General features: G+C 35.4%; 2 protein-coding genes across 13 annotated transcripts; both read right to left on the reverse strand.

Moving 5' to 3' along the window:
* Positions 1-570: 570 nt before the first annotated feature.
* On the reverse strand, positions 571-1,939 carry LOC141691516 (uncharacterized). The gene is made up of 2 exons (XM_074496249.1): positions 1,391-1,939; positions 571-1,278 (listed from the first exon to the last, which is right to left on the reverse strand). Exons 1-2 carry the CDS (start codon positions 1,937-1,939, stop codon positions 571-573), a joined length of 1,257 nt encoding a protein of 418 aa, XP_074352350.1.
* A 5,587-nt stretch (positions 1,940-7,526) lies between these two features.
* LOC141693345 (photosynthetic NDH subunit of lumenal location 1, chloroplastic-like) lies at positions 7,527-25,696 on the reverse strand. 12 transcript variants are annotated; one of them, XR_012563086.1, is made up of 7 exons: positions 25,251-25,696; positions 24,557-24,786; positions 23,749-23,859; positions 22,671-23,626; positions 22,043-22,547; positions 8,188-8,271; positions 7,527-7,875 (listed from the first exon to the last, which is right to left on the reverse strand). XR_012563086.1 is itself a non-coding variant. In XM_074498419.1 (6 exons), exons 2-5 carry the CDS (start codon positions 22,418-22,420, stop codon positions 8,015-8,017), a joined length of 249 nt encoding a protein of 82 aa, XP_074354520.1. In that variant the 5' UTR covers positions 22,421-22,547; positions 22,671-22,686; the 3' UTR covers positions 7,527-7,875; positions 7,984-8,014. The 12 variants fall into 12 exon arrangements, 3 of the variants coding, with proteins under 3 accessions (XP_074354520.1, XP_074354519.1, XP_074354518.1); XR_012563083.1 differs by having other exon boundaries at positions 22,043-22,136; positions 22,415-22,547; positions 24,557-25,696; XR_012563087.1 differs by adding an exon at positions 7,984-8,052 and having other exon boundaries at positions 24,557-25,696.
* Positions 25,697-26,830: the final 1,134 nt, after the last annotated feature.

The following is a 26,830-nucleotide window of genomic DNA, read 5'->3' on the forward strand; positions in this document are numbered from 1 at the left end:
CACAATTTCTGATGTTTGAGGAATGCCTATATGGAAACTTCATTGATGAGAGTGATTTCAGTACTTTTCTTTTTTCAGCTTTTGTTACAGTAAAACCGGAATGAGGCAGATAAGTTTTTTTTTCTCCTTCTTCTGGAGCTAAATCAATTCTAACCCCCATTTATATCATATCTAGCCGAGATGCCTCACTATCTTTGGACTTGTGTTTTAAATTCAGTAACGTCCTAACTAGACTATCGCACACATTTTTCTCAACATGCATAATATCGAGGAAGTGACGAACGTGATGGAATTTCCAGTATTCGAACTCAAAAAATACCGACTTCTTCTTCCAAGCGCAGTCCACCTTCTTCGACTTCTTTACTTCCTTTCCATAAGAAAATTTAATGTTTTCTTGTTGTGCCAACACCTCTTGTCCGGAAAGGGGTTGCCTTGGTTGTCCAAACTCTTGTTGACCATTAAAGGCTGCCTTCTTCTTCCTGTATGGATGATGCCTAAGCAAATACCGACGATGACCTTGGTAACATATTTTCCTACTATAAGGTAAATAGTTAGCAACGGTATCATCACTCACACTGGACTACCCAAATAACCCTTATTAACATAGCCAGACAAATTACCATATGCCGGGAAATTGTTAATCGTCCATAACAAAGTCGCCCTTAAAGTGAAAAAAGTTTTTGTGAAGGCATCGTATACATTTGGTTCACCTTCTTCCCAAAGCTTTTTCAAATCATCAACTAATGGATGTAAGAACACATCAAGGTTGTTACCTGGTTCATGTGGACCGGAGACCAATATAATTAACATCATAAATTTCCTGTTCATACATAACCACGGAGGAAGATTATATGTTACCAATACTACCGGCCAACAAGAATATCGATTGGTTAGCCCATTGTTATGTGGGTTACTACCATCAGCCGACAAAGCTAGTCGAAGATTTCTTGGCTCACTTCCGAAGGCAGGACACCTATAATCGATATTCCGCCAAGAAGGAGAGTCGGCAGAGTGGCGCATCTGGCCATCATGAATTCTTTGATTGGAATTCCATGTCAATAACTCAGCTGTCGAAGAAGATTTAAACATCCGTTTAAATCTCGGGATGATCGGAAAGTACCACATAACTTTTTCCGGGACTTTATACCTTTCTCTACCATCCTTACCCACCTTCCAGCGAGATGACTTGCACTTTGGACACTCCGAAGCAGTCTCATTTACACCCCATATATAGAACACATTCATTGGGACACGCGTGGAATTTTGTATACTCGAGGCCTAAATTCGAAAGAGTCTTCTTTGCTTCATATGCGTTAACAGGTAATGCATTATCCTGAGGTAGGAATGAGCCAAATGTAGAGAGAAGATCTCTAAATACGCTATCACTTACACTGAATCTCGCTTTCCAGTTATGTAATTTTAACACCGAATCTAATTTTGTGCAGTCGCTGCCCTCAAATAAAGGTTGTTGAGCATCGGTCACAAACCTCTTAAAAACATGCGAGTTTTTATCGTAGCCATCGCCCCCTGATTTACCCCCCGGATTACGATATGCTGCTTCACAAACCACAGCAGCTTGTGAAGCACCCGCAGTCGCCGCTTCCGATGCAGCAGCCGCTTCTGATGCAGCTTCAAAGGCTGATTTAAATGCATCTGCATTCTGCTCCTCTTCATGAGGGGGCACTGTACTACCAACAAACGAACTACCAGTCTTGGATCTGTGCCAAATCCAATCAATATACCCAAGACTAAAAACATTCTTGTAGAGATGACCCCTTATTACTTTGACCGAAAATTTCTTGAAATTAACACATTTACAGAAGGGGCAAGGTATTTTTTTAGGATTTTTAAAATTTTCTTCGGCGTAAATCAAAAACTTTTCAACCCCGACTTCATATTCCAACGAATCCCTCTCTTTTGAAATCCAATCTTTCTCCATATTCGTAGGATAACCTATTTCCTACCTAATTTTCATATCAAATATTTCTAAAAAAGCAACGTACAATTAGTAATATATATGTATTACTATGTATAATCACCGGCAAAGCAGAGCACGACACTGATTGATTAAAATGATGAAACGAAACGCAGAACAAAGCTGAGCACGACACTAGATATTAAACATAGCAAATTAATATAATTTACGCCAATGCTCGTAAAGTATTAGCTTCCATAGGCCAAGAAAACTCTATTCACATGCTAACTATCATTTCTCAAACAACTTATTAATTAGCTACTTTGTTATTTTATTACAACTATAAACAACTTATACCCTCTCTTTGTTTCGTCCGATCAAAACGGATTGCAACAGACTGCCGTTACATTCATTTTTAGAATATAAATCATATATGTAATAATCCCAATTTTTGGAATTTTTTGAAACCCTTATGAATAGTGATTTTGCTGATTATGCTGAATAAGAAAACTTTTCATACCACACTTTCTAGAGGTTCTTTTATTGTTATTCTGAGATCTTATTAGTACTTTATATGGTATATAAGTGTATCTAAAGATCGTCAGAATCCAAATTCGAACACTTTGATTTTTTCCCGAAAATCCACCAGATACCGAAAGAATTGAGTATAAGGTAACAGGATAAAAAGGATTTAAATTCAAGGATTATAAGGGAGGATCATATAAGAAATATAATATATTGAGAAAGGTTTAGGGGAACCCAAGTAATAAGATCCCGGGTATGATCCCTCAAACGATAAACGAGAACGAAAATTAAGCGAACCGTATAACAGATAAGCGGTCATTAACCAAACAATTAAGCAAGGATTAGCATAAGAAGATGATTCCACCACCAAGTGATGACAAGTGGCAAGAGATGAAGTCACCAAGATGATGTCATGCTTAGTCATACTCCACTCACTTTAAACAACCAACAAATCATCCAAATATCCCATTCACTTCATTTTCCACCACAAAAACATTCAACAAAGCAAATACTCTCCCAAGAACACATAGCTCACGGCTTTTTCATTTTTTCAAGGAGAAAAATTCCAAAAAATCAAGTTTCTAGCTTTGTTAATTTGCAAGGTAATTACCCAAGGTCCCTTATGATTAGATAAGCATATCCTAGGAGTTTAAGCTTCTATTTCTTCATGAATCTCTTCCAATAAATCTAGGAAGAAGATGATGAATAGTGTTTTCAAGATTACTAACTTTATTTTCTTTGATTTCCTTTAAGATCCAAGCATTCCTAAGCTATCTCAAGGCTTCTCAAGGCTTCTTAAGGCTTCCTAGCTACTCTAATCACTCCAAGGAAGGTTACCAGACTCGTCCCAGGCCTTTTACCACCCCCAGTCGCTCAGGCAAGTTTTCTACCCGTTATACTGTTGTGGTGATGTATATATGTATATGCATTATCTTGTGATAGATGCATGATTGTTATTAGCAAATCTTGCGATATATTGGAGCATGTTGATATGGTTTATATGCATGCCTGTTTCATAATATTGATATCTAACTGTTAATTCAAATGCTTATAAGTTGCATAATACCTATGCTAGAGATAAGCAGTAATAGCGTATACCCTTAGTATAGGGGACCCAAAGGCGAACATTTTCTAAAACCGGGAGTCGATGTTCCCGAGTATATTATATATATTTTATATATATATAGTTTTCAAAACTATTAATCGAATAAGGTTTATTCGATAACTTTATTTTTATTAATGAATATTACTTTGAATATTCATTCGAGGACTTATGACTCGGTTTATTTTATTTAATGAATATTATCTTGAATATTCATTCGAGGACTTATGACTCTGTTTATTCTATTTAATGAATATTATTTTAAATATTCATTCGAGGACTTATGACTCCGCTTATTTACTAAATAATATTCTTTATTTTATTAAAGAATAATGTTTCGATAATCAAACTTATTTTCGATTATTCAAATAAAGATTGTACTTTCGTATAAGTATATCTTTGGTTATTTATTATTCATTTCAAGTATGAGTTTTAAAACTTCTACTTCAATTATTTTTATAGAGATTATCCTTTATGGGAATATTATTTAAATAATAATATTCAGATATTTTCTAATATATCGGGACTGATTTACTTCATTAAATCAGCATTATTCCAAACATTCTTAAAAATGTTTTTGAGTCTTCAAAATGATTTTTAAAAGTTAGAGAGGATCCCAAAACTCATTTTTTTATTTAAGATCTTCCTTTTGAAGGGGATTTAAATACTCGTTCAAAACCTGAGGGATCCGGCTCAGTGGTGTATTTTACATTCGCAACGAGGTTGCTGTTTTGAGAAAACATATTGATTACTTGCCCATCGTTCGGGAAGTAAGTTCATCTATTTGAGTTGGCATAAGCAACATGGGCTCAGCGAGCGTCCATGAAAGTGTAAGTGGCTCAGTGGGAGTCCATCAAATGCGTAAGTGGCTGAGTGGCAGTCCAGCATAAGGTCCTATTGCGGCCAGGGTGATGACCAGTGGGGAATTCGTCCATCTACTAGCAGAAAAGGTTACTTATTGGTATCTTTGCCTGATCAGCAAGATATCAGGTTTATGCCAAGGTTTTCTCCTTTCCAAATTCATTGGATATTGCAACTCTTTTTATAATTTTCATAACAGAGGTTTTCAAGGAGTGTATAAAATGTATATATATAGGTGTATATATATATCGGGACTTAATGAAGTATCTCGTAACTTCATTATTTATAATGATATTCAAAGATTGAATCTATTCAAATCTTGTCTTGTAGTCTCATCTATGTGATGAACTTTTGAAACTAATTATAACTTGAACGGTGGTAGTTCAAGTAGTATTCGGAAAAGATATAAGTATATTGGAGTATCTTGTAACTTCATCTTTTCAACTTATATCTAGTTAATGATTATCTTATGCATGACAAAGATTTTCACAAAAACGTTGAGACAAGGTTAGATATATGAGATCACCTTGCAATGATATTTTTATACAGTTAAAAACTGGAACTCTGTGTATATTATGCATGGAAGAGGACTTCCAAGATTTTGAAAAGTATATATATACATATATACTGAATATTTTGCGACTTGGTCGCGTTAAGATATCAAACTTGGTTCATTTCTTCTTGACCAAGACTTTCATGAGTACTATGAGAATGCTCATATATTGTTAATTATTATACATATTATTTCGGTGGGCTTGTTGCTCACCCTTGCTTTCTTCTTTCATCACACAACAACAGATAGACAAGATGAACAGGATCAAGCTCCCAATTCGCGAGAAGATAGGAAACGTTCCGCAGTTTCCTGTAGGCGTTGATGCCGTGTAGCTGAGGTAGGATCTACCAATAGGCTAGGCTTTCAACTTTCGATGTACCAGACTTATGTATATTTATGAATTGTAATAATGGCAAAGAATATGTAAATTATTCAGAAACCCTTTTTAAGGTGAAATGGTTTATAATTGTGGAATAAAATGACTTGTGTTATTTTTGGTATTCATCTCTGAGACTATAACTTGTGGGGTGTGTGTGTGTATATTGTGGGGTCACAGTACGCAGTAGTTGGTTGACTGTTAAGATTAAGTATTGATAAGGAAAATGGAACTCGTGACAACCTGGATCCCCGACCCCGGATTTGGGGGTGTTATAATATAAATCTAAGCTACAATCATATAGCAGAACCTACAAGTTCTGCTTGATTAATTGGAGGTTGATTAATTCATTAAAGTACATATATACAAGAGTACTGCAAATTTATAACGCCACACAACTTTATTAAGTACTTGCTCAAAGTTAAACAATGACTATTGCAGAAATTAACCAATCGTAGTCGCCTAAAATTAGTAACTACCCTATTCTTCAACATTCATATAGTTCTCAAAAATATACAAACATACTCAAAAACATCGAAATTACCTCTCTTCAATACCTCTAAATCAAAATTAACCAAAAACTACCACTAAAAACATTCCCAAAATCAAAATTGATTGTTATTCCTTTTCAGTAATCTGCATTATCAAAAAATCTGCATTATCGATTTGGTAGTACAAGACATGGCATGCATTTTAATGTTTACATTATACTATAAATTCCTGTCATTTTATATATGTTTACATATATAAAAATTATATGTAAACTGAAAATAACAAAATCATATCATTTAAACAAAATAAAAAAAATCATAAGCAAATTAGGGTTTGCTATATGACAAGTAACTCATTTCCATATTAATTAAACAAGCAGATGCAGATGATTAAACTAATTAAAAAATAAAAAAATAGGGTTTCAAATTGAAACCCCAATTCTAAAATTAGGCTTTAAAACTTACCTAATTCAAGCCTTGGTGAAATACAATCTTAAACTCCAACTTAGCTTCAATCTCCAACCTTAAACTCCAACTTAGCTTCAATCTCCGACTCCGACTTCGACTTCGACTTCGACTGCAACTCCGACTTCGACTCGATATAATGCAATAAAAATGAGAGCAGCAAGGTGAAATAAGAGCAGCAAGGTGAAATGAGAGCAGCAAGGTGAAATGAGAGCAGCAAGGTGAAATGAGAGCAGCAAGGTGAAATCTACACGGGAAGGTGAATTGAGAGCTGAGAGAGGGACATGTTCTTGGTGATGAAATGAGAGATGAGAGAGTGATGAAATGAATACGTTTTTGTTTTTTGTTTGTTATTTTTTGTTTTGTTAGTTTTTGATTTTAATTTTTATTTTTTTTAATAAAAAAGAGGGTGAAGATGTGGGTGAAAAAAGGGGGGAGAATTTTACTAAGTCAAAAAATAAGGGGGGAAACACTTGGAGGAAATGAATTATTTGGTTAACGGGGTAATTCACTACTAGAAATATGGGATCAGACATCGGTTCAGAACCGATGTTAAAAAAAATCTGAACCGATGTCTTCGCGTGTGATGTTAAATGTCATCAGCCTTTGACATCGGTTAACAACCGATGTTTATTGTAGTGCTATACATCGGTTTTAAGATTAAATGTGATGTCTTTGCAACAAATTTCAGATTATATTACAGTATTTTTAGGTGAATATGAGTATATTATGAGGTATTTATCCATTAAATCATGAAACCTACAAGCTCTAAAAGCCATTTATTAAATTTTTTTCGAATAAACCGATGTGAAATGCTAGATCAGACATCAGTTAGATTAGTTGCCCGATGTGAAATGTTTGATCAGACATCGGTTACATTAGCCCCCCGATGTGAAATGATGTATAAGACATGGGTGTTCTTCACGAAACCGATATTAAATCTTTCTGTTTAACATCAGCCAATTCCTCTAACCGATGTTATTTGACTTAAAATACATTGAGTTTCTTTTCAGAACCGCTGTCAAATGACTATTTCACATCGGTTTTTAGTTCTTTTTTGTTTAATATTATTATACATGATGTCTTTTCTACATTCTTTACATCGGTTAACATTTACCATTGTGATATTAATGTGGTGTAAATTACATGCCATCGTGGTCCTGTTTTACAGCCACATGAACCAATTACATTTACACAACCAAAAAAATACCTAACAATGCAACATCCAACCAAAAAAATCCAACAGAAACATAAAGATACATTGATACCAAATTTCTTAACATACAACATTCCAACAATCAATTCGGACATACATTTCAAGTCTAAAATAAACATCCCAACCAATAACAATAAAATAACTTAGTTTTCCAGACTCTTTTAACTAAGGACTTGTCAAGAGTTTATACATAGACCTTTTTTTTCCTCTGAATTACAATTGTGCAACTACCTTTCAAGGGTAGTCTGTAGTTGTGCCAGTTTCAATCGGGATTCCTCTATTTCTTTAAATCTGTCTTTACTCTCATTTTGAACTTTATTAAACATGCACAGAAACTCATCAGCTCTCTTTCTCAACTCTGTTATCTCTTCCTGCATGTATAGAATTCATATTGTAATAAAACGGTGTCTTGTAATCAATCAATCGATTAGGCATACGATCAGCTATAACTTGAGTTTTGAGTGATGAGGTTAACTTACAGGAGACAAAACTACATCTCCTCTTCTCTCATTATTTCAAGAAACTAGTAAGTTTTCTTACCCTCCAATCTGAAGGGTAAACATATGAATAGCCATCTGATAAGTCTGTAAAAAAATCATAATTTGCTCAAACTTAACGATTAGACATGCATAATTTTGATTTAATTAAATCCTCGAATAAAGATAAACTACCAACCATGATACCTTCAGCCAACACAGAATTTACAGGGAGTAGACTCAAAGCAAGGGCCCTGATTCCTAGTAATAGTGGCCTTCTCTTAGAACTTCCTGCAATAATATTCACATGTATAAGCACAAACAAATATATGCAATCATTTAATAATATTATGAACAAAGCTTTTATGTAGTCAAGCACCTTTTACTAAAGAAGATTGTTAGGTCCCAATTTGTTTGTAGAAGGGGGGGTTGAATGCAAACAATACCGTTTAATCGAATAAAATACGGAATAAAATTGTGAAACAAAATTCAAGTTAAATAAAACTTTTATTAAACTTGAAAGGTGTTACAACTACGGTATCGGTTACAAGGGATTAATCTCAAATCAATTATTACAAATCTAGAATAAATTCGACATGAACTTTTTCTATTTTTGTAATTAAAAGATCAAATGCTAAATGTGATTTGAGATTAAGTTCTAGGGATTTTAATCCGCTAGATTGATACACAAGAACAAGATAAGTATTTCTAGTTGATTGGATTTAACTTTACAATCTAGAAATTGATCTTGAAGTTGCAGATGAGATGAAATATTTTTCTGCTCCTTTTTCTTTTTGTTCTTGAGTTTGTGTTCTGTTTTATTGATAGTGAAATAATAGACTTCTGCTCCTTTTTATCAAACAGCCGAATGTAAACATGTACTGGCATGACAATCTTCTTTGGCCAGCAAGACTTTCGGTATGACAAAATTTACAACTAGCAAGACAATTAAAATGAGCTAGCAAGACTTTCGGTATGACTATTGATTGTCATACCGATTGTCATATTAGTTCAAATAAATTGTCTTGCTGAATTAATAACAGATTTTAATCTAAACAGAAATTCTAATAAGACAATTAAATGTATTGGCATGACTTTCGGTATGACTATCAATTGTCATACCGATTGTCATACTAGTTCAAATGAATTGTCTTGCTGAATTTAAGCAGATTTTAAACCAATTAAAATCTTGTAAATCCTTAATATTAATTCTAAATTAATTAATCAATTTAATTCAATTAATCAATAAATTAATCTTTGCAGATATAATTTATTTTCTTAATTAAATTATATGACTTAATTAATTAATAGAGAATTAATACTAACGCTGAGCAGCATCCATTCTTCTGACAATCTTCTGAAAGTCACTGAGACTTATGAATCAATTCCGCCACTTCAATGCTGATACTCGATGTACTGTCTGGTTCATGAGTGACTAACTTCCGTGACGTTTCTTCATGTCTTGACTTTGATATTCTGATTGAATCCTTGTAATAAATGATACCTTGACGAGATCTCTGTCACTTGATTAAATCCACGATCTTGATTTATATCACTGAGGCATGATCAAATTCTTGAACTTCTTCCAGTGAATCTTCAAGTCTGCAGATGAACAATGTTTCTTTATTCTTTGACAGATGTTACATTGTGAGATCTCTCTGATGATTGATCCACTATTTACTTATTACATTCTTATTTGAGTTGAGTTAAATACTCGAATAAACGAGTAGGCTATGACATATGCCTTTCAATCTCCCCCTATTTGTTTGTTAGACAATAATAACAAATACCTAGAGGATAACTCAACTAACAAATAAGAAAAAGATATAAACAGTAATGTAAAGTAAATAGCAGAAAAGTTCTGGATTATATTTAACATTTTCCAGATTCCAAATGAAATTTACAAGTGAATACAAGATAGATGTTCCTCTAGCCTGAACATATAACTACATTAGACTATCTTGATTCATAAAGCTCTAATCATATTACATTGAGTTTTGAGCTCATTGACTTCAGTCGTCTTCTCTTCTGACTTCACCTTCTTCTAAATCTTGAAGCAATTCATTGTCAAAGACACGATCCTTTTCTGAAGTGAAGCTTGCTGGTCTGACTGGTTGAACTCCAACTGACTTCAGCTTATTCTTGAGTTGATTGTATCTTTTAACATTCTTTTCATAATAAGCTTGAATCAAGTCAGCAGCTTGAGTCTTCAACATGGATGAATATCCAGCAGTTCTCAAATGATGTTCCATCCAGACCAGATGCTTAGCTGAGTAGTCTTTAAGAGATTGTACATCTAGCTGACAGATTTGAAGACAATCAGACTTAAAGAATCTCACCTGATGAGGATTGTTGACCACTTGAGGACTAGCCCTGCTGGCAAACTCTTTAAGCCTTTCTCGAAGAACTTCATTCAATTCTGAGCTTCTTTTGACTTCGTTTAAAAGAACCCAAATCTCTGACAAAGAATGATTCTCAAATAGATGAAGTGACACCTTGAATGATCCTTCACTCTGACAATATACAAAAATGCTCATCTCATTTAGGGATCTATCAAAAGCAGCTGTGATCCTTGAGACTTCAGTCTTGATAGCATTCATGTACATGTCATTGTTAGGATTTGAGATTTCCAGCTTGTCAAGAAGATGTAAGAACTGTCTGTCATTGTTAGTGCTCAGCTGAGGCATATCAAGTACTCTCCTAGCTTCATCCCATTTTTCACCAATCTTTAGTCTGACATCTCTTCTCCTTTCTTGAGCCTTAATGTCATGAAGACGTTGCTTTTGAAGAGTTTCTGTTCTTTGAATGTCTTTTCTCATGTCAATGATCTGAGAGACCTTCTTGAGTTCAGCTTCTTTTCTTTTCATTTCTGACTGCTCCTTCTGAAATTCTTTCTCAAACATAGGATCCACTTGAGCTTCTTCTTCCCATTCTCCAAAATCACTTTCCTCTTCAGCTTCAAATAACCCATCTTTATCTTCCTGAACTGGTTCAGTGGGAATGTCAAAAATATCAAAGTCATCCTGTTCTCCACTGTAGTAGACATCATCAGCCTTTCCTTTGTTTCCAGCAGAGGTATCTTTTTCTTTCCCTTTGGCACTACTCCCTTTCTTCTCCCCCTTAGTTGAGGGATCCTCTACTGACTTTCCTTTGGAACCTCCATCACCTCCAGAGCCTGATCCTCCACCAGACGGTCCTTCAAAATAAGTTCTTTGTTCTTCATTAGGGCAATGAGAATTCTTGATCATGAAATATAGGTGCTTCATCCCTTCATTTAGATGTTCCATGCCCGTCTCTATCTTTAGAAATCTTGAGGAGTCCAGTGAATGATTCATCTCAACGAGGTCTTCAAGAGAAGTCATTCTTGTGTGTAGAGAGCAGAAGTTGGATATGTCATCAGCTGATAAAGTTGGAGTGTCCTGAATAGAATTGAGCTTTGGTATTACAGTGGTCTTTAGATCTGAGATGTCATTCCTTATGATTGCAAGCTGATTGTTGACAGAGGTGGAAGAAGAAGACCGTTCAACCACTTGTGCTTTGAATGCTTGAGCTTCAGCTTGGCTTTTAGCAAGTTCTTCTTTTAGGGCAGCAATCTGAGCTAACAGGTTTACAGTATCAGTGTCTGTGTGTGCTCTCACCTGAATTTCACTCGTGTTTGCTCACTCACCTCACGTGCTTGTGTTTCTCTCAATATAATTGCTCGTGAGGAGTCTTCCTGTTGCTGTTCTTCTGTACCTGCAGTAAAAATCACCCTAGCCTCTTCAAGAGAGGTCAGTGGTGGTGCAATGGGAATTCGCGAGTCCCGATCCTCAGTCAATACTATCAAATCTTTTGGAATAGATGTCTGAATTGCTTTAGGGATAGATTGACCGAGTTGCCCTCCACTTTCTCCAGATAAATCTGCGAGTGGAGAATCCCATAAGGGAGCCAGAGGTGTTGGATCTGGGAGGGGAGAAAATGACTCTATTAAAGATGGCGGAGAGTCAGATTTTCCCTCTGAAGCATGTGACTGCTCTTCTGCCGTAACTATGGCAGGCACTGTAACCGACTCTACGTGCACTCCTCGCTGTGTGTCCAGAGTATGATCTGGGGAAGTGTATGGTTCCATTGTGAGTAATGGAATTGTGCTTGACTCAGTACAAGATGCCATGGCCCTATGGCGAATTTCAATAGATGCATCATGTTGAGAGAATGCCTCTAGTAACTGTTCATTGGCCATTTCAAAGTCCATGTCCTGTTGGGAGGACAAGGATGGGCTTTCAGATGCCTCGGAATATGTTCTTCTTTTCTTAGGAGGAGGCAGAGCTGAGGGTTCACTCATATTTAACAATGTACTACTTCCTAGTAATCTTCTGGGTAATATTTTAGACAGTGGGGGAAAGGTTGAGATAGAATGTGACTCTGTGTTTGGCTCTATGACCTGGGATTGAAGCTGTGGTTCTACAACTTCATGGTCAGCCCTGTCAACCACTGGGGGTCTTTCAACAGAAGTAGGAAGGGAGTGAGAGTGAGGAATTACTACCTGTAATGGAAGAGCATCTGATGTTGGAGGAGCCTGGGTGGCTTGAACCACTGGAGGTTGAGGTTGCTGTTCATGGCCGGGAAGATTGAAAATAGGTAAAGGAATATAAGTGGCCATGAAAGCAGATACAAGTACTGGAACTTGCATGAATTTGAAGGTTGTGTCTTGGCGAGTGTAAATCTTTTTGCTAACTGGAGGGGGTTCGGTTACTGCAGAGTTAGCAAAAAGGGTTTTGTGTTCAGGTGTGAGAAGATGATCTGCTATAAGCATGAGAAAACGAGCATAGTAACATGATACCCTACGATTTATAGAATGATCACGTAAAGCAGAAGTTAGACGTCTCAAGAGAATGGGAAAAAGTAGTTTACCAAAATTGATCATTTGATTGAAAACAACCGCCAGACCAATATACTGCAGAGTGGAAGTGATGTTATGAAAATTGGATTTTGTGCAGTTGGCAAACACTTTGGAAAGTGTATCGAAGAAAATATCCCATTCAGACACCAAATTTGATTTAGAAAGTTTGGTTAAATTGATCACCCCCTGATAGTGAATAGCATTGAAAAAATTTATGATATCATTTTCAGAGGGTAAATTACAGAAATTGTCTAGTGGAAAATTTAACGCACGATTGACGACTGTTTCATCAACTACATACTGTGTGTTTGCGACGGTGAATGAAAAAGATTTTGAATCATCGGCCACAGTAGAGGTTGTGCAAATCAGTCTAAGTAGATCGACGTTTAAAATCACATTTGATTTAATAGCAGAGCTAACAATCGAATGGTCATTTAAAAATCTAATCCATGGCTTAAATTTTTCAACATCACATTTTTCCGGATTAAAATAACCAACCTGATTATGCGCGACAATTTGGAAATTGAGAGCCATTTAAAATAATAATAAGACACACGCTTTTCAGAATTTTAAGAATAATATTAAGAAAATTCGAATTAATTAAATTAATTTAATAATTCGAATTAAATTAATTATAATCGAAAAATTTAGACAGAAATGTATCTCGTTAAAATTCTTAACTCACAAACGCAGTTTTGACAAACCAAAAGACACAAATCAGAAATTGAAATAAAAATAAAAAGTTCAAAATCAACAAACTCAAATTGAATTTGAAGGGGCAAACTGATATAAAAAAAATTTGAAAATTTTGACAGCACTCCTGTATGTATATATATATGTAAGTATATATCACAGGAGTGAAGATTCAGTTTGCTGAGTAAAAACTCGAGCAAGGAAGGAAGCAATTCGTTGGTTTTAGTTCGAAGAGAGAGAAGAGAGAAAACTGTTCGACTTAAACAAAATGAACTGTTGAAATGGTTTTTAAAAAAAAACAAACACACGCCTTTATATAACAGCTGGTATGACAATCCGGGATTGTCATACCGATTGTCATACCAGGCAAAAGAAGGAAAAGAAAAAATAGAATAAATACTAAAATTATAACTGGTATGACAATCTGATAGTCATACCGATTGTCATACCAGTAATACTAAAATTATATATATGGTTTATAACTGGCAAGACAATTGATAGTCATACCGATTGTCTTGCCAGTATAAAACTGTACTGAATAATATAATAAACAAAATTTAAACTGAAATGACTTTCAGCAAGACAATTTCAATTATCTTGCCGATTGTCATATCAGCTTTAAACATAGAAACACACACATATATAAATTTATAAAGACTTATATAACTTAGTAAAAATATCAGAAAATATTTAAAAAAATAGTAAAACTGAAATACAGACTTATAATATTTACAGAAACAAAGACAATATATCAGAATTTATTATTTTTATTCTAAAAATAGATTTCTATTGAATTTTAGCAAATAAAATTCATAGTAAAATATTTTTAGAGGAAATAAAATATTCATATTTTAAATTAACAAGTAGGGAAAATAAAAATAGATAAGATAATATATATTACATAGAAATAAGCAAGAAATATGATAAAATGATAAAATAAATTTGCAAATGAAATTTTTTTTTCATTTATGAAAAATTCATTTATAAATTTATTCAAGAACAGATCACAGATATTAACTAAATTAATCACTAAAACTATTCAACATGCCCAATTTACCAACTAATCTGGTAAATGTGGATTCGTCAAGTGGTTTAGTGAAAATATCTGCTATTTGTTCTTCTGTTGGAACAAAAAATAGTTCAACAGTACCATTCATGACGTGCTCTCTAATAAAATGATACCTGATGTCAATGTGCTTTGTCCTCGAGTGCTGCACAGGGTTGTTGGTGATGGCTATTGCACTTGTATTGTCACATAAAATAGGAATCTTGTTCAATACAGAGCCATAGTCTCGGAGTTGGTTCCTAATCCACAAGATCTGAGCACAGCAGCTTCCAGCAGCAATATATTCAGCCTCGGCCGTTGAGTTGGAAACTGTTTGCTGTTTCTTGCTGTACCATGAGACTAGCCTGCTTCCTAGGAATTGACAACTTCCTGAGGTGCTTTTCCTATCAACAACACTTCCTGCGTAATCTGAATCTGTATATCCAACAAGGTTAAAACCAGATTCTTTAGGGTACCAAATACCTAGATTTGGTGTTCCCTTAAGATATCTTAAGATTCGTTTAACAGCAACGAGATGAATATCTCTAGGATCCGCTTGGAACCTTGCACATAAACATGTAGCATACATAATATCTGGTCTACTTGCAGTAAGATAGAGTAACGAGCCAATCATACCTCTGTAGCTTGTGACATCTACCTTAATGGAGTTTTCACATGGTCCAAGCTTGACAGCTGTAGTTGATGGAGTCCTTGCTGATGCAGAATCCTCTAGATTGTACTTTTTGAGGAGTTCCTTGAGATACTTGGATTGACAAATAAATGTTCCATCTAACCTTTGATTTACTTGTAATCCAAGAAAGAACTTCAGCTCTCCCATCATGCTCATTTCAAACTTGCTGTGCATTAACTTAGCAAATCTCTTACAGAGATTATCATTAGTAGACCCAAATATTATATCATCCACATAGACTTGGACTAATATAGTATCCTTCTTATGTGTTTTAGAAAAGAGAGTTTTGTCTATGACACCTCTAATAAAGCTATTTTCAATAAGAAATTCAGAGAGAGTGTCATACCATTTTCTTGGAGACTGTTTTAGCCCATAGATAGCCTTGAAAAGAAAGAAGACAAAATCCAAATGATCTGGATCTTCAAAACCAGGAGGTTGCTCTACATATACCTCTTCATCCAGCTTTCCATTCAGAAAGGCGCTCTTGACATCCATTTGATAAACTTTAAAGTTTGAAAATGCTGCGAATGCCAGAAATATCCTGATGGCCTCAAGTCTAGCCACTGGAGCATAGGTTTCATCATAATCAATGCCTTCAGCTTGAGAATACCCTTTAGCTACCAGTCTTGCCTTGTTTCTTGTAACCACACCATCTTCATCTAGTTTATTCCTGAATACCCACCTAGTACCAACAGCTTTCTTGTGTACAGGCCTAGGTACCAGTTTCCAGACTTGTTGACTTTCAAACTGATTGAGTTCATCTTGCATAGCAATCACCCAATCTGGATCAGTCAGTGCTTCTTCAATTTTCTTAGGTTCCATCTCAGAAAGAAATCCTGAGAACAGACACTCATTTTGAGTAGCACGTCTAGTTCTGACTCCAACATCTGGATCACCAATAATCAACTCAAAAGGGTGAGCTTTATTCCAGACAGTCTGTCTTGGAAGATTTGATCTTGATGATTCGACTTGAAATTCATTGTGATGTTGTGTCCTACTAGATGATCCTTCAGCATCTCCCCCTGAGTTGTTGCCATGTTGACTTGAAGATTCTCCGTCAGTAGCAGTGGTATCTCCATTGTTGCCAAAGTTTCCATCACTATTACCTTGAGTATCATCAGGATTAACAGGTTCTTCACCAGCAACAACCTCAGGTTCTTGACCATGTTCTGATTCTGAATCTGACGTATCATCAAACTTCAGTTTCTCAGAAGGATCTTCAGTTTGGATACTAGGGAGTTTAGTGTCATCAAATGTAACATTGACACTTTCAGTTACTTTGTGTTGATCAATGATATACACTCTATATGATCTTCTTCCATATCCAACAAAAATACCCTCATATGCCTTTGCCTCGAACTTACCACGACGATCATCTCCATCCTTGAGCACGAAGCATCTGGCACCAAATACATGAAAGTATTTGATAGAAGGTTTCTGTTCATTCAAAATCTCAAAAGGAGTTTTCATGAAGTCTTTGTTGATTAGAGTTCGATTCTGAGTATAACATGCAGTATTGACAGCTTCAGCCCAAAAGTATATTGGAAGACCTGATTCACTTAACATCGTTCTTGCAGCTTCAATCAATGTACGATTCTTCCTTTCTACCACTCCATTTTACTGAGGGGTTCTAGGAGCTGAAAATTGTCTGGTAATCCCTTTGTCTGTACAGAATCCATTGAGAAGTGCATTCTTGAATTCTGTCCCATTATCTGACCTTATTGCTCTAACAGGGACGTTAGAATCTAACTCAATCATCTTGATATGATCAATCACAACTTGTGGTGTTTCATCCTTAGAGTGAAGAAATAAAACCCACGTATACTTGGAATAGTCATCAACTATCACAAGACAGTAACACTTCTTTGACATAGAAAGGATATTAACTGGACCAAATAAATCCATGTGCAATAATTGCAGAACACCAGTTATGGAAGATGTGTCAGTGCCTTTGTGACTTGCTTTCTTTGACTTTCCTTTCTGGCAAGCCTCACATAGTCCTTCTGGAGAGAATTCCAGCTGAGGCAGACCTCTTACCAATTCTCTTTTGACAAGAGAATTCATTGTTTTGAAATTGAGATGAGAAAGTCTCTTGTGCCATAGCCAACTCTCATCTGACGATGCCTTTGCATAGAAACAATTGACTTCAAGATTGCTTCCAGAGTTCATGTCAGCTACGAACAGATTTCCTTTCCGGATTCCCATTAAGGAGGGTTTTTCACTTTTCTTGTGCAGAATCTGACACTTCAGCTTGTCGAATAAAACATTGTAGCCGTTGTCACAGAACTGACTAATGCTAAGCAGATTGTGTTCAAGTCCTTGCACAACATATACATTTTCAATGATAACATTTCCAGCTAGCAAACAGCCATATCCCTCCGTTAAACCTTTGCTGTTATCTCCAAAGGTAACCACTGGGCCAGCTTTCTCAACCACATTTGATAGCAGGGCTCTATCTCCGGTCATATGTCTTGACGATCCGCTGTCAAGAATCCACACTACCGGTTGTACCTGTTTAATGCCCTGCAATACAAATGGATTAGACCTTCTTCGGAACCCAAGCTTGGCTGGGTCCGGCATACTTGTAAAATTGGCCTTTATCAGGCAAAACAACATTCTTAATTTCAATATTCTCAACGTTCTCAATGACTGAACATTTGACCTTGTGAACAGCCTTGACAAATTTCTGTTTAGGCTTAGGCACAAATGTCTCCTTTCTAGCTTTAGGAGGACTAGCAGTCTTAGACCTATCATGCTTTCTATTATTCACATGCTGACGAGGAGTAGTCTTATCATTAGAAACATGCTTACCATTAAAATAAGCAAACAACAGATTAAAAGCACAAGACATACAATCAGGAACACCACATGCTTTATGAGAAGGATTAACAATAGGCAACTTATGCATGGTAGACATGGCATTTGTGTTATCCAACTCATGTGTGTCTGAGTTAGTCTCAGTTACTTTCACAACCTTGACTGGAACTTTTGACACACTTGACTTGGAGACAGCTTTCCCATTAGCATTATCTTCAGCACGGATTTCTTCTTGAATAATAAAAGAGGTCTCATCAAATGGTTCAGCAATTGATTCTTTATAGAGGGGTTCATCAACACCCTTAAGCACATGTGGTACTTCCCTGCCTTTAGCACATACATGAGGAGGGGAGTTTATGCCTAATTTTCCAATAGCAGCATTGTAATCATAACCTATTCCATGTGTTTGATTAACGGCTTGCTTATTGTAAAACTCTTTGGACTTCGAACAAGAATTAAAGTAAGCTTTAACCTTAGCCTCAAGACCGGTGATCTTGTCTTTGAGAATAGTTTCGAGTTGTCTATAACAGTCAACTCTATTCTCTAGAAAAGATACTTGTTCTTTTAGTTTATCTTGATTAATGTGCACAAGTCTTAATTCATTGACCTCTTTCTCAAGGTCTTTGATTTGTTGATTTAACAATTCATTATCACGACGAGCACAATCTAAGGAACCTCCTAGATGATAAACTAATTCAGCATCAGTAAATTTTACCTCTTTTCTTGACGATGAGGTGCTTGCATTACTAGCCATGAGAGCAAGATTCCCAACTTCTTCATCTTCACTATCAGTATCATCCCAGCTTCTTTCCTTTGCCAGGTACGCCCTTTCAGATTTACTCTTCTGATTAGAATCGTAAGAGTTCTTCCTAGCTTGTTTTGGCTTCCTGCATTCTGTGGCAAAGTGTCCCAACTCATTACAGTTGAAGCATCGAATGGTGCTTCGATCAACCATTCCTGTTTTATACCCACCACTGCTGGTGTTAGAGGATGAAGATCCACCTTTCAGGAATCTGTTGTAGTTGGACTTGTACTTGAACTTGGGATTCCTTTTGAATCTGACATTTGAGAATCTCTTGACAATCAGGGCCATTGACTCATCCTCCAATTGCTCCAGTTCTTCCAAGGAATAATAATCATCTCCTGATTGATTTGTAGTAGAAGAATCAAATTCTGCTACTATCACATTATCTTCAACCTTGGAAGACTGTACCATTCTTTCTGACTGTAGAGATTGTTGTTGATATTGTGGTTGTTGTTGTTGTTCATCAGCTACTAGAGCAGTAGACATGCTGACCACTCTTCCTTTCCCGTAAACTTCCTTCTGCTGAATCTGCTCCAACTCATAAGTCTTTAACACACCATAGAGCCTTTCCAAAGAAATCTCACTCAGATCTCTTGCTTCTCTTATGGCAGTGATTCTATGTTCGAGATGAGTTGGCAGTGTTAAAAGGAACTTTTTGTTGACCTCCCTGATGGAATAGTATTTACCATTAATGTTCAGGTTGTTGATCAATGCATTGTACCTCTCAAACACTTCAGTGATTCCTTCTCCTGGATTGGATTTAAAGTATTCATACTCAGAGGTTAGGATTTCTAGTTTGTTCTCCCTAACTTCCTCTGTGCCTTCATTAATAATCTCAATAGTTTCCCAGATATGTTTGGAATCTTTACAATTCATCACATGTCTATTCATCAGGGGATTAAGGGAATCTACTAAGATTAATTGAAGGCTAGCATCCAGGGAAGCTTCTTCTATTTCAGCAGGAGAGAAGTCCTCAGGATCCTTCACATAAGTTCTCGCTTTGGTGATCACCACATCATTTTCTATTACCTCTGGTTCCATAACCATAGGAATTTTTGGACCCTTCTTCAACACTTGCAAATATTTGGGATTAGCAACCTGTAAAAACAGTAGCATCTTCTTCTTCCACATAACATAATTTTCTTTATCGAAAAGTGGAATTTTAACGGTTCCAACTTTTTGTGTAGTCATTATGAATTTTTTGAGTGAATAAAAAATTCAAGAAGTGAAAGAAACACAAAAGTCTAGGATCTAGATTTGTACGTTAATCAGAAGGCTCTGATACCAATTGTTAGGTCCCAATTTGTTTGTAGAAGGGGGGGTTGAATGCAAACAATACCGTTTAATCGAATAAAATGCGGAATAAAATTGTGAAACAAAATTCAAGTTAAATAAAACTTTTATTAAACTTGAAAGGTGTTACAACTACGGTATCGGTTACAAGGGATTAATCTCAAATCAATTATTACAAATCTAGAATAAATTCGACATGAACTTTTTCTATTTTTGTAATTAAAAGATCAAATGCTAAATGCGATTTGAGATTAAGTTCTAGGGATTTTAATCCGCTAGATTGATACACAAGAACAAGATAAGTATTTCTAGTTGATTGGATTTAACTTTACAATCTAGAAATTGATCTTGAAGTTGCAGATGAGATGAAATATTTTTCTGCTCCTTTTTCTTTTTGTTCTTGAGTTTGTGTTCTGTTTTATTGATAGTGAAATAATAGACTTCTGCTCCTTTTTATCAAACAGCCGAATGTAAACATGTACTGGCATGACAATCTTCTTTGGCCAGCAAGACTTTCGGTATGACAAAATTTACAACTAGCAAGACAATTAAAATGAGCTAGCAAGACTTTCGGTATGACTATTGATTGTCATACCGATTGTCATATTAGTTCAAATAAATTGTCTTGCTGAATTAATAACAGATTTTAATCTAAACAGAAATTCTAATAAGACAATTAAATGTATTGGCATGACTTTCGGTATGACTATCAATTGTCATACCGATTGTCATACTAGTTCAAATGAATTGTCTTGCTGAATTTAAGCAGATTTTAAACCAATTAAAATCTTGTAAATCCTTAATATTAATTCTAAATTAATTAATCAATTTAATTCAATTAATCAATAAATTAATCTTTGCAGATATAATTTATTTTCTTAATTAAATTATATGACTTAATTAATTAATAGAGAATTAATACTAACGCTGAGCAGCATCCATTCTTCTGACAATCTTCTGAAAGTCACTGAGACTTATGAATCAATTCCGCCACTTCAATGCTGACACTCGATGTACTGTCTGGTTCATGAGTGACTAACTTCCGTGACGTTTCTTCATGTCTTGACTTTGATATTCTGATTGAATCCTTGTAATAAATGATACCTTGACGAGATCTTTGTCACTTGATTAAATCCACGATCTTGATTTATATCACTGAGGCATGATCAAATTCTTGAACTTCTTCCAGTGAATCTTCAAGTCTGCAGATGAACAAAGTTTCTTTATTCTTTGACAGATGTTACATTGTGAGATCTCTCTGATGATTGATCCACTATTTACTTATTACATTCTTATTTGAGTTGAGTTAAATACTCGAATAAACGAGTAGGCTATGACATATGCCTTTCAAAGATGATAACAATGGGATTCTAGCTTAAACTAAAGAAGATAAGAACAATGGAGTTCTACACCATTCATTAATTTTAGTCACCACTCTATTTGCTAAAATGAATGCCTAATCAAACTTGACAACTCAACCAAAGAAAAAGATGTATACTTGACCAACTAATAAAAACCCCACATACATCCCTTATATACTCCCTTGAGGGCTTGACAGTTTTTTCAGTATAACATATGCTTTAGTGCATTAGATTTTGAAGTATACCCCAACTGGCAATGAGAATCGAACTTATAACTTTGTCCATGGAGGATGGAGTTTTGACACTAGGCTATCAACGAAACATCGAACTCACATGAAATAAATTGAACTATTTTGCAGTTAACAAAATAAATGTTAATTCACTCCCCTAAAAACATGTTAAAAAATACAAAAATAACTTCAAAGATAAGCATTTAAATATCCCGAAAGAGAAACAAAATTTAGAATTCTCAGCTTACTTTCTTCCCCAGAAGCTGTGTCACTGGAGCAGGCATTAATATTGATTGCATAAGGCTTTGAAGTGAATCTTGAGTGTGCCACATTAAGTTGAAACTAAATAGAGAACATAAGCTATAATGATAAGTTCGAATAATAAACATGGTTACAGCATGAACTCATCCTGTTTGATAGACTTGTGGAGGGCAAGGCTAGTGAGAGTGATGAGACTGCCATTGTTGATATCAGAGAGCCACTATGTTTCAGTTAGTTTCTGTTTGAAATGGATATATATTTGTATGGATTGTATATATGCATTGTGTAATGGTTAATATGCAAAAGTATCTATAAGATTTAAAATCATAGAATCAAGAGCCAAAGACCAAATTTTTCACCAGCATTTGGTGTACCCCCTCCAGAAGCTGCAGGCGCTATGGGTGTAGTTGCAGCAGGAAGAGATGAAGTAGGTGATGATCCTGCAGATCCAGCAATTCCACCAATACTCCCACCAGGAAGAGGGTCATGTCCCTGAAATATATTATGCAACAGTGACTTCAGTGTAAAGAACTACCAGTAGAGCATTTGTATAACAAGATGGAGAAAATAACGCAAGGAAAAAAATCCACTATTAAGGATTACGTTAAAACTCACTTGTGGCTTAACCTGGTCCTTATTATACAGAAACAACACATCACCATCAAAATTATTGCTCTAAACAATCGCATTTTTTCCACTAATATCACCCACTATATCTTTACTAAAGGAAAGGTTCGGAGCTGATGATTGACCAATACAATTGCCTTCTTTACTCCGAAGGTCATAACTGAGCACGGTTTTTTTCTGCGGATCTGGGGTGTTGATCTTGTCAAATTCCATATAGCTATTTAGTGACAGATCAAGCCCCAGGTCATCCTTAAATTTTCCACTCGGCATGCTCTTTTGAGAATTCAATTTAGATGAACAGGCCCCGTTCCCTGTTTGCTGCAGAGGAATAGGACTTCGGAAGCCTATTCCTGCAGATACGCCGTCTTCTTCTGAATCCGAATCTATATGGATGGTAGCGATTGTGGTCTTTGCATCTCCCTTATATGTTCGGGCCTTTTTGGCCTCTCTACTAGGCAGTTTAATCCGTTTAGAAGGCTCCTGAGTTATCTTCCTTTTTCGTTGACCAGAAGTCGAAGCTGGAGGGGCAACTTCTTTGCGCATTGCCTTGCTAGAAACTAACTGGTCAGTTTTTTCTTCACCATTTACATTAAGAAGTTCAGCAATCAACCGCACTTTTTTCCTCCGGCGCGTAGAACTAGCAGTAGCTGTTGATTCAACCTGTTTTGTGTGAAGTTCAACGGAAGGTTGCTCTTGAGCTCCAGCCTCCTTAACACTTCTACTAGTGTCCATATCTACATCTTTCTTGGATGCCTCATTACTTACTACTAAAGTCCTTGTATCCTCGTTAAGGCAATTAGTTTTCTCTGCATGACACACATCCCCAGAACTGCTACTTTTTTGATGTGGGCACCCATTCGCAAGAACATTATTTGCAGCCACATTACTACCAGGTACTGGAACACAAACATTAGTCAACTCCTTGCCTGCTGATTCATCGCCAACTGTTCCAGACCATACACATTATACATTGTAAAACTTTCACATTGCATTCAAATTAAATTCATATTTACATAAATCAATGATTTTTTTAAAAAAAGAATATAAATTTTAATTTTAGGTTTACCTGTGCCATCCGTATGTCTTTCTGGGATTTGGCATGGAGGACATGTTACGAGGCTTAAAGTTTGATCACCAGTTGGCTGATTAGAAACATCTTTCACACTATTTTCGTGGTCTAAAAGCAAAAATGATAAAAGCTAAGTGAAACACACAAATAGAAAAGACTACAAAGTGAGAAAATCACAACATCATCTAACTTTATTGATAGTACATAGTGATACTGTAATAGTACCGAAGAGTATACCACACACAACCGTGAGCCCGATATAAACATCATCTTTTTCCTTGTCACCACAAGCTAATGCATGAAATTCACCTCCATTTAAACTAGAAGTTGCTTTCTCAATAATTTGTTGATTTAATTTAAAAAAATTTAAATTAAATCCTTACATGAAGTCATGATAAAGACATTAAAATTGTGTTCACTGGGATATAATGGAATGAGATTTATAATCTTATAATGAAGTCATGAAAATTTTTATTGTAATTAAAGCAATTTATTCCTAATTTATTGTAATTAGCATACATAGGTTTCAAAGTAATTTAGTATTTAAATAAACTGGACATAATAATCTGATTTTTAAATGGTTCCTATACAATACCATTAACCATGTCATCCCGAAGATTAATTACCAAGCTAATATTCTCAATAGGTGTTCAAGTATTAACAAAGGCTATACGTTACAACAAATATATCCATTACTATTACTAAACCTTAATATACTAGAAATTAGAGAAGAATAATATAATGTTAGTAAACTAAATAAGCAAGACAATGATTTATAATAAAGAAGCTGGTCAGGAAATCAAACCTTTTATATCATATGTACAATTGCCTCTGTTTCACACAAAGCACCTCTATAACCGAGTCCTTGGCTAGTTTTGTGATTTCCTTCACTAAACAATCATCAATTGCAATCTTGTGCTCTTTGAGGATTGCAACAGTTTTGTGAACGAGTTTTGCTCACTTCTATAGCATATTTTTTGTACCTTTTCACTATTTTCATAGCCTTGTTGACCTCTTCTTGCGTACAACTACAAGCTGAAAATATATACAAGAAAGTAAACAAATTGAAAGTACGACATGGAAGTTTTTAAGTATCTTATTGATTGAACTCAACTTTTTAAACAATCCACAAGTCTTACCTTATCTTTATATATAGGAAAAAACATTAGAACTCTTATATTTAAGTTTGTTGACAAATGAATTTTAGCAACTCACATTAATGTTAAAACATTAATAGTTAATACTAAAGATTGACCCATTATACATGTAACTTATGTAGACATAAAAGCTAGGCATATTCAAAATATCTAAATTTTAAATATCAAAGAACACTCGCTGGGTCATTGTATAACTACAGGGTGTGACATAATTAAGCTGATTATATGTAACAAATTGCACAAGATTTAAATAATTTATAAATAAAAAAAAGGAAGGGAAGAACTATTCTTTCCTTTTCATCAAACTATCCTCATTTGCTTTGAGCAAGGCCAGAATCCAACCTTTCACCAATCGATTTCATACAAATCGAACCAAAAAATTTATTTCACGTTGGCCTCGTACTTAATTAGGTTATGTGGTTTAAAATTGTAAAACAGTGAGGATGAGATTAATTAGGGTTTGAGATGGGTTGATAGAGAGATGGGAGAGGGAGACTGAGACGGTGAGAGAGAGACGAAATAGAAAAGAGAAATAGATGGTAAGAGAGATTACATTAAGAGCTCGATCTGGAGCTTAATTAGGTCCAGGGTCTAAATTAGGGTTTTGGAGAGGGAGTATCGAAAAAGGAGAGAAATAGAGGAGAGATGAGGGAGATGAAGTCGAGATTTAAGAGAGGGAGTTAGGATGTTTGAGATGAAGCCAGGATTGAGAGAGAAAGGATGCAGGGAGTGAGTAAAGGGGAAAGGGGAAGATATTTTGGAAAAATGGGGAAATAAAAAATGAGTTGGGGGAAATATTGAGTTAAAGGGGGAAAGTTGTGTACTGAAATGTGGAAAAAATGACAACTCAATTATCATTTTTTTAGAATTATTTATAGACAACGGCTTAGAAAAATAACCGATGTCAATGTTAAAAACGTTAATTTGATAACTTTAATTTTTGAACATAGACAACCGTTAGTATACGAAACCGATGTCAAAAATCTTATTCAACATCGCTAAATTGTAAATCGATGTTAAAAACTCTTTTAACATCGGGTGCATTACATGCCGATATCTAAGTACCGATGTCGTATCTACTATTTCTAGTAGTGTAAACGGGGAAGGCGCGTTGATTAATTTTTTTAAAACAGACATATAACATCGGTTGGGCTAAAAACTGATGTTTATAACAACAAAAGACATCGGTTGCCAAAAACCGATGTAGAAAACACCTTTTACATCGATCAAAAAATTAACCGTCTATTCTACTTTTTCTAATAGTGGAGGGAGGAAACAAAGACTTATTTACTAGAAGAGATGTTGGTAAAGATTTTGATACTCTTACCAGTCAAGAATCTCAAACAATACAGGTCCGTCTGTAAAGCATGGTATCAAATTATAGGAAGTGATACGTTTATATTAAGTCCACTATTTCGAACACAAGCAACAACCGTATGTATTTGGTATGCTCACACAAGCATTATTACACGTTAAGGATGAGCGAAGAAGCAACTACTCGTAAATTATGCTACTATAGGCCTAAGCTATTTGGAATGAGGAAAAGATATGACACGGTAAGGGTCTTTGGAAGCTGTAATGGATTGTTATGTGTTGCTGATAATGAATTGCGCACCAGCAGTAGCATAGATTTATTGAACCCTGTTATCCGAAAAGCCAAAAAAATTCCCCTGGAAGCTTGTGGGCCTGGAGAAGATGCTGATCTGTGCTTAGGGTATTTTCATGATGATTATAAAGTGATAAAGATAGCTCCTATTGGTGGTGATTATCGTGTTGACATTTATAGCTTGAAGACTGATAGTTGGAAGACTATAACTTGTCACAGTGATTATGTTACTTTTGATTATGAGGAAAGGCTTGTGTCAAAATATGTTGGCGGTGTTGCATATTTTCTAAATTATGAAGGTAGGATTTGATTTGCG

Source organism: Apium graveolens, chromosome 10 (assembly GCF_009905375.1).
Source record: "Apium graveolens cultivar Ventura chromosome 10, ASM990537v1, whole genome shotgun sequence".
Classification (NCBI taxonomy): domain Eukaryota; kingdom Viridiplantae; phylum Streptophyta; class Magnoliopsida; order Apiales; family Apiaceae; genus Apium; species Apium graveolens.

Coding starts and splice junctions, on each gene's coding strand:
- LOC141691516 (XM_074496249.1), bottom strand. CDS start 1,939: ATGGAGAAAGATTGGATTTCAAAAGAGAGGGATTCGTTGGAATATGAA. Junction 1,279..1,390: donor ACTGGAAAGCGAGATTCAGT/GTAAGTGATAGC, acceptor TTTCGAATTTAG/GCCTCGAGTATACAAAATTC.
- LOC141693345 (XM_074498417.1), bottom strand. Junction 8,272..22,042: donor CACAGCTTCTGGGGAAGAAA/GTAAGCTGAGAA, acceptor ATATTATTGCAG/GAAGTTCTAAGAGAAGGCCA. Junction 7,876..8,179: donor TGTTGGCTGAAGGTATCATG/GTTGGTAGTTTA, acceptor CTATACATGCAG/GAAGAGATAACAGAGTTGAG.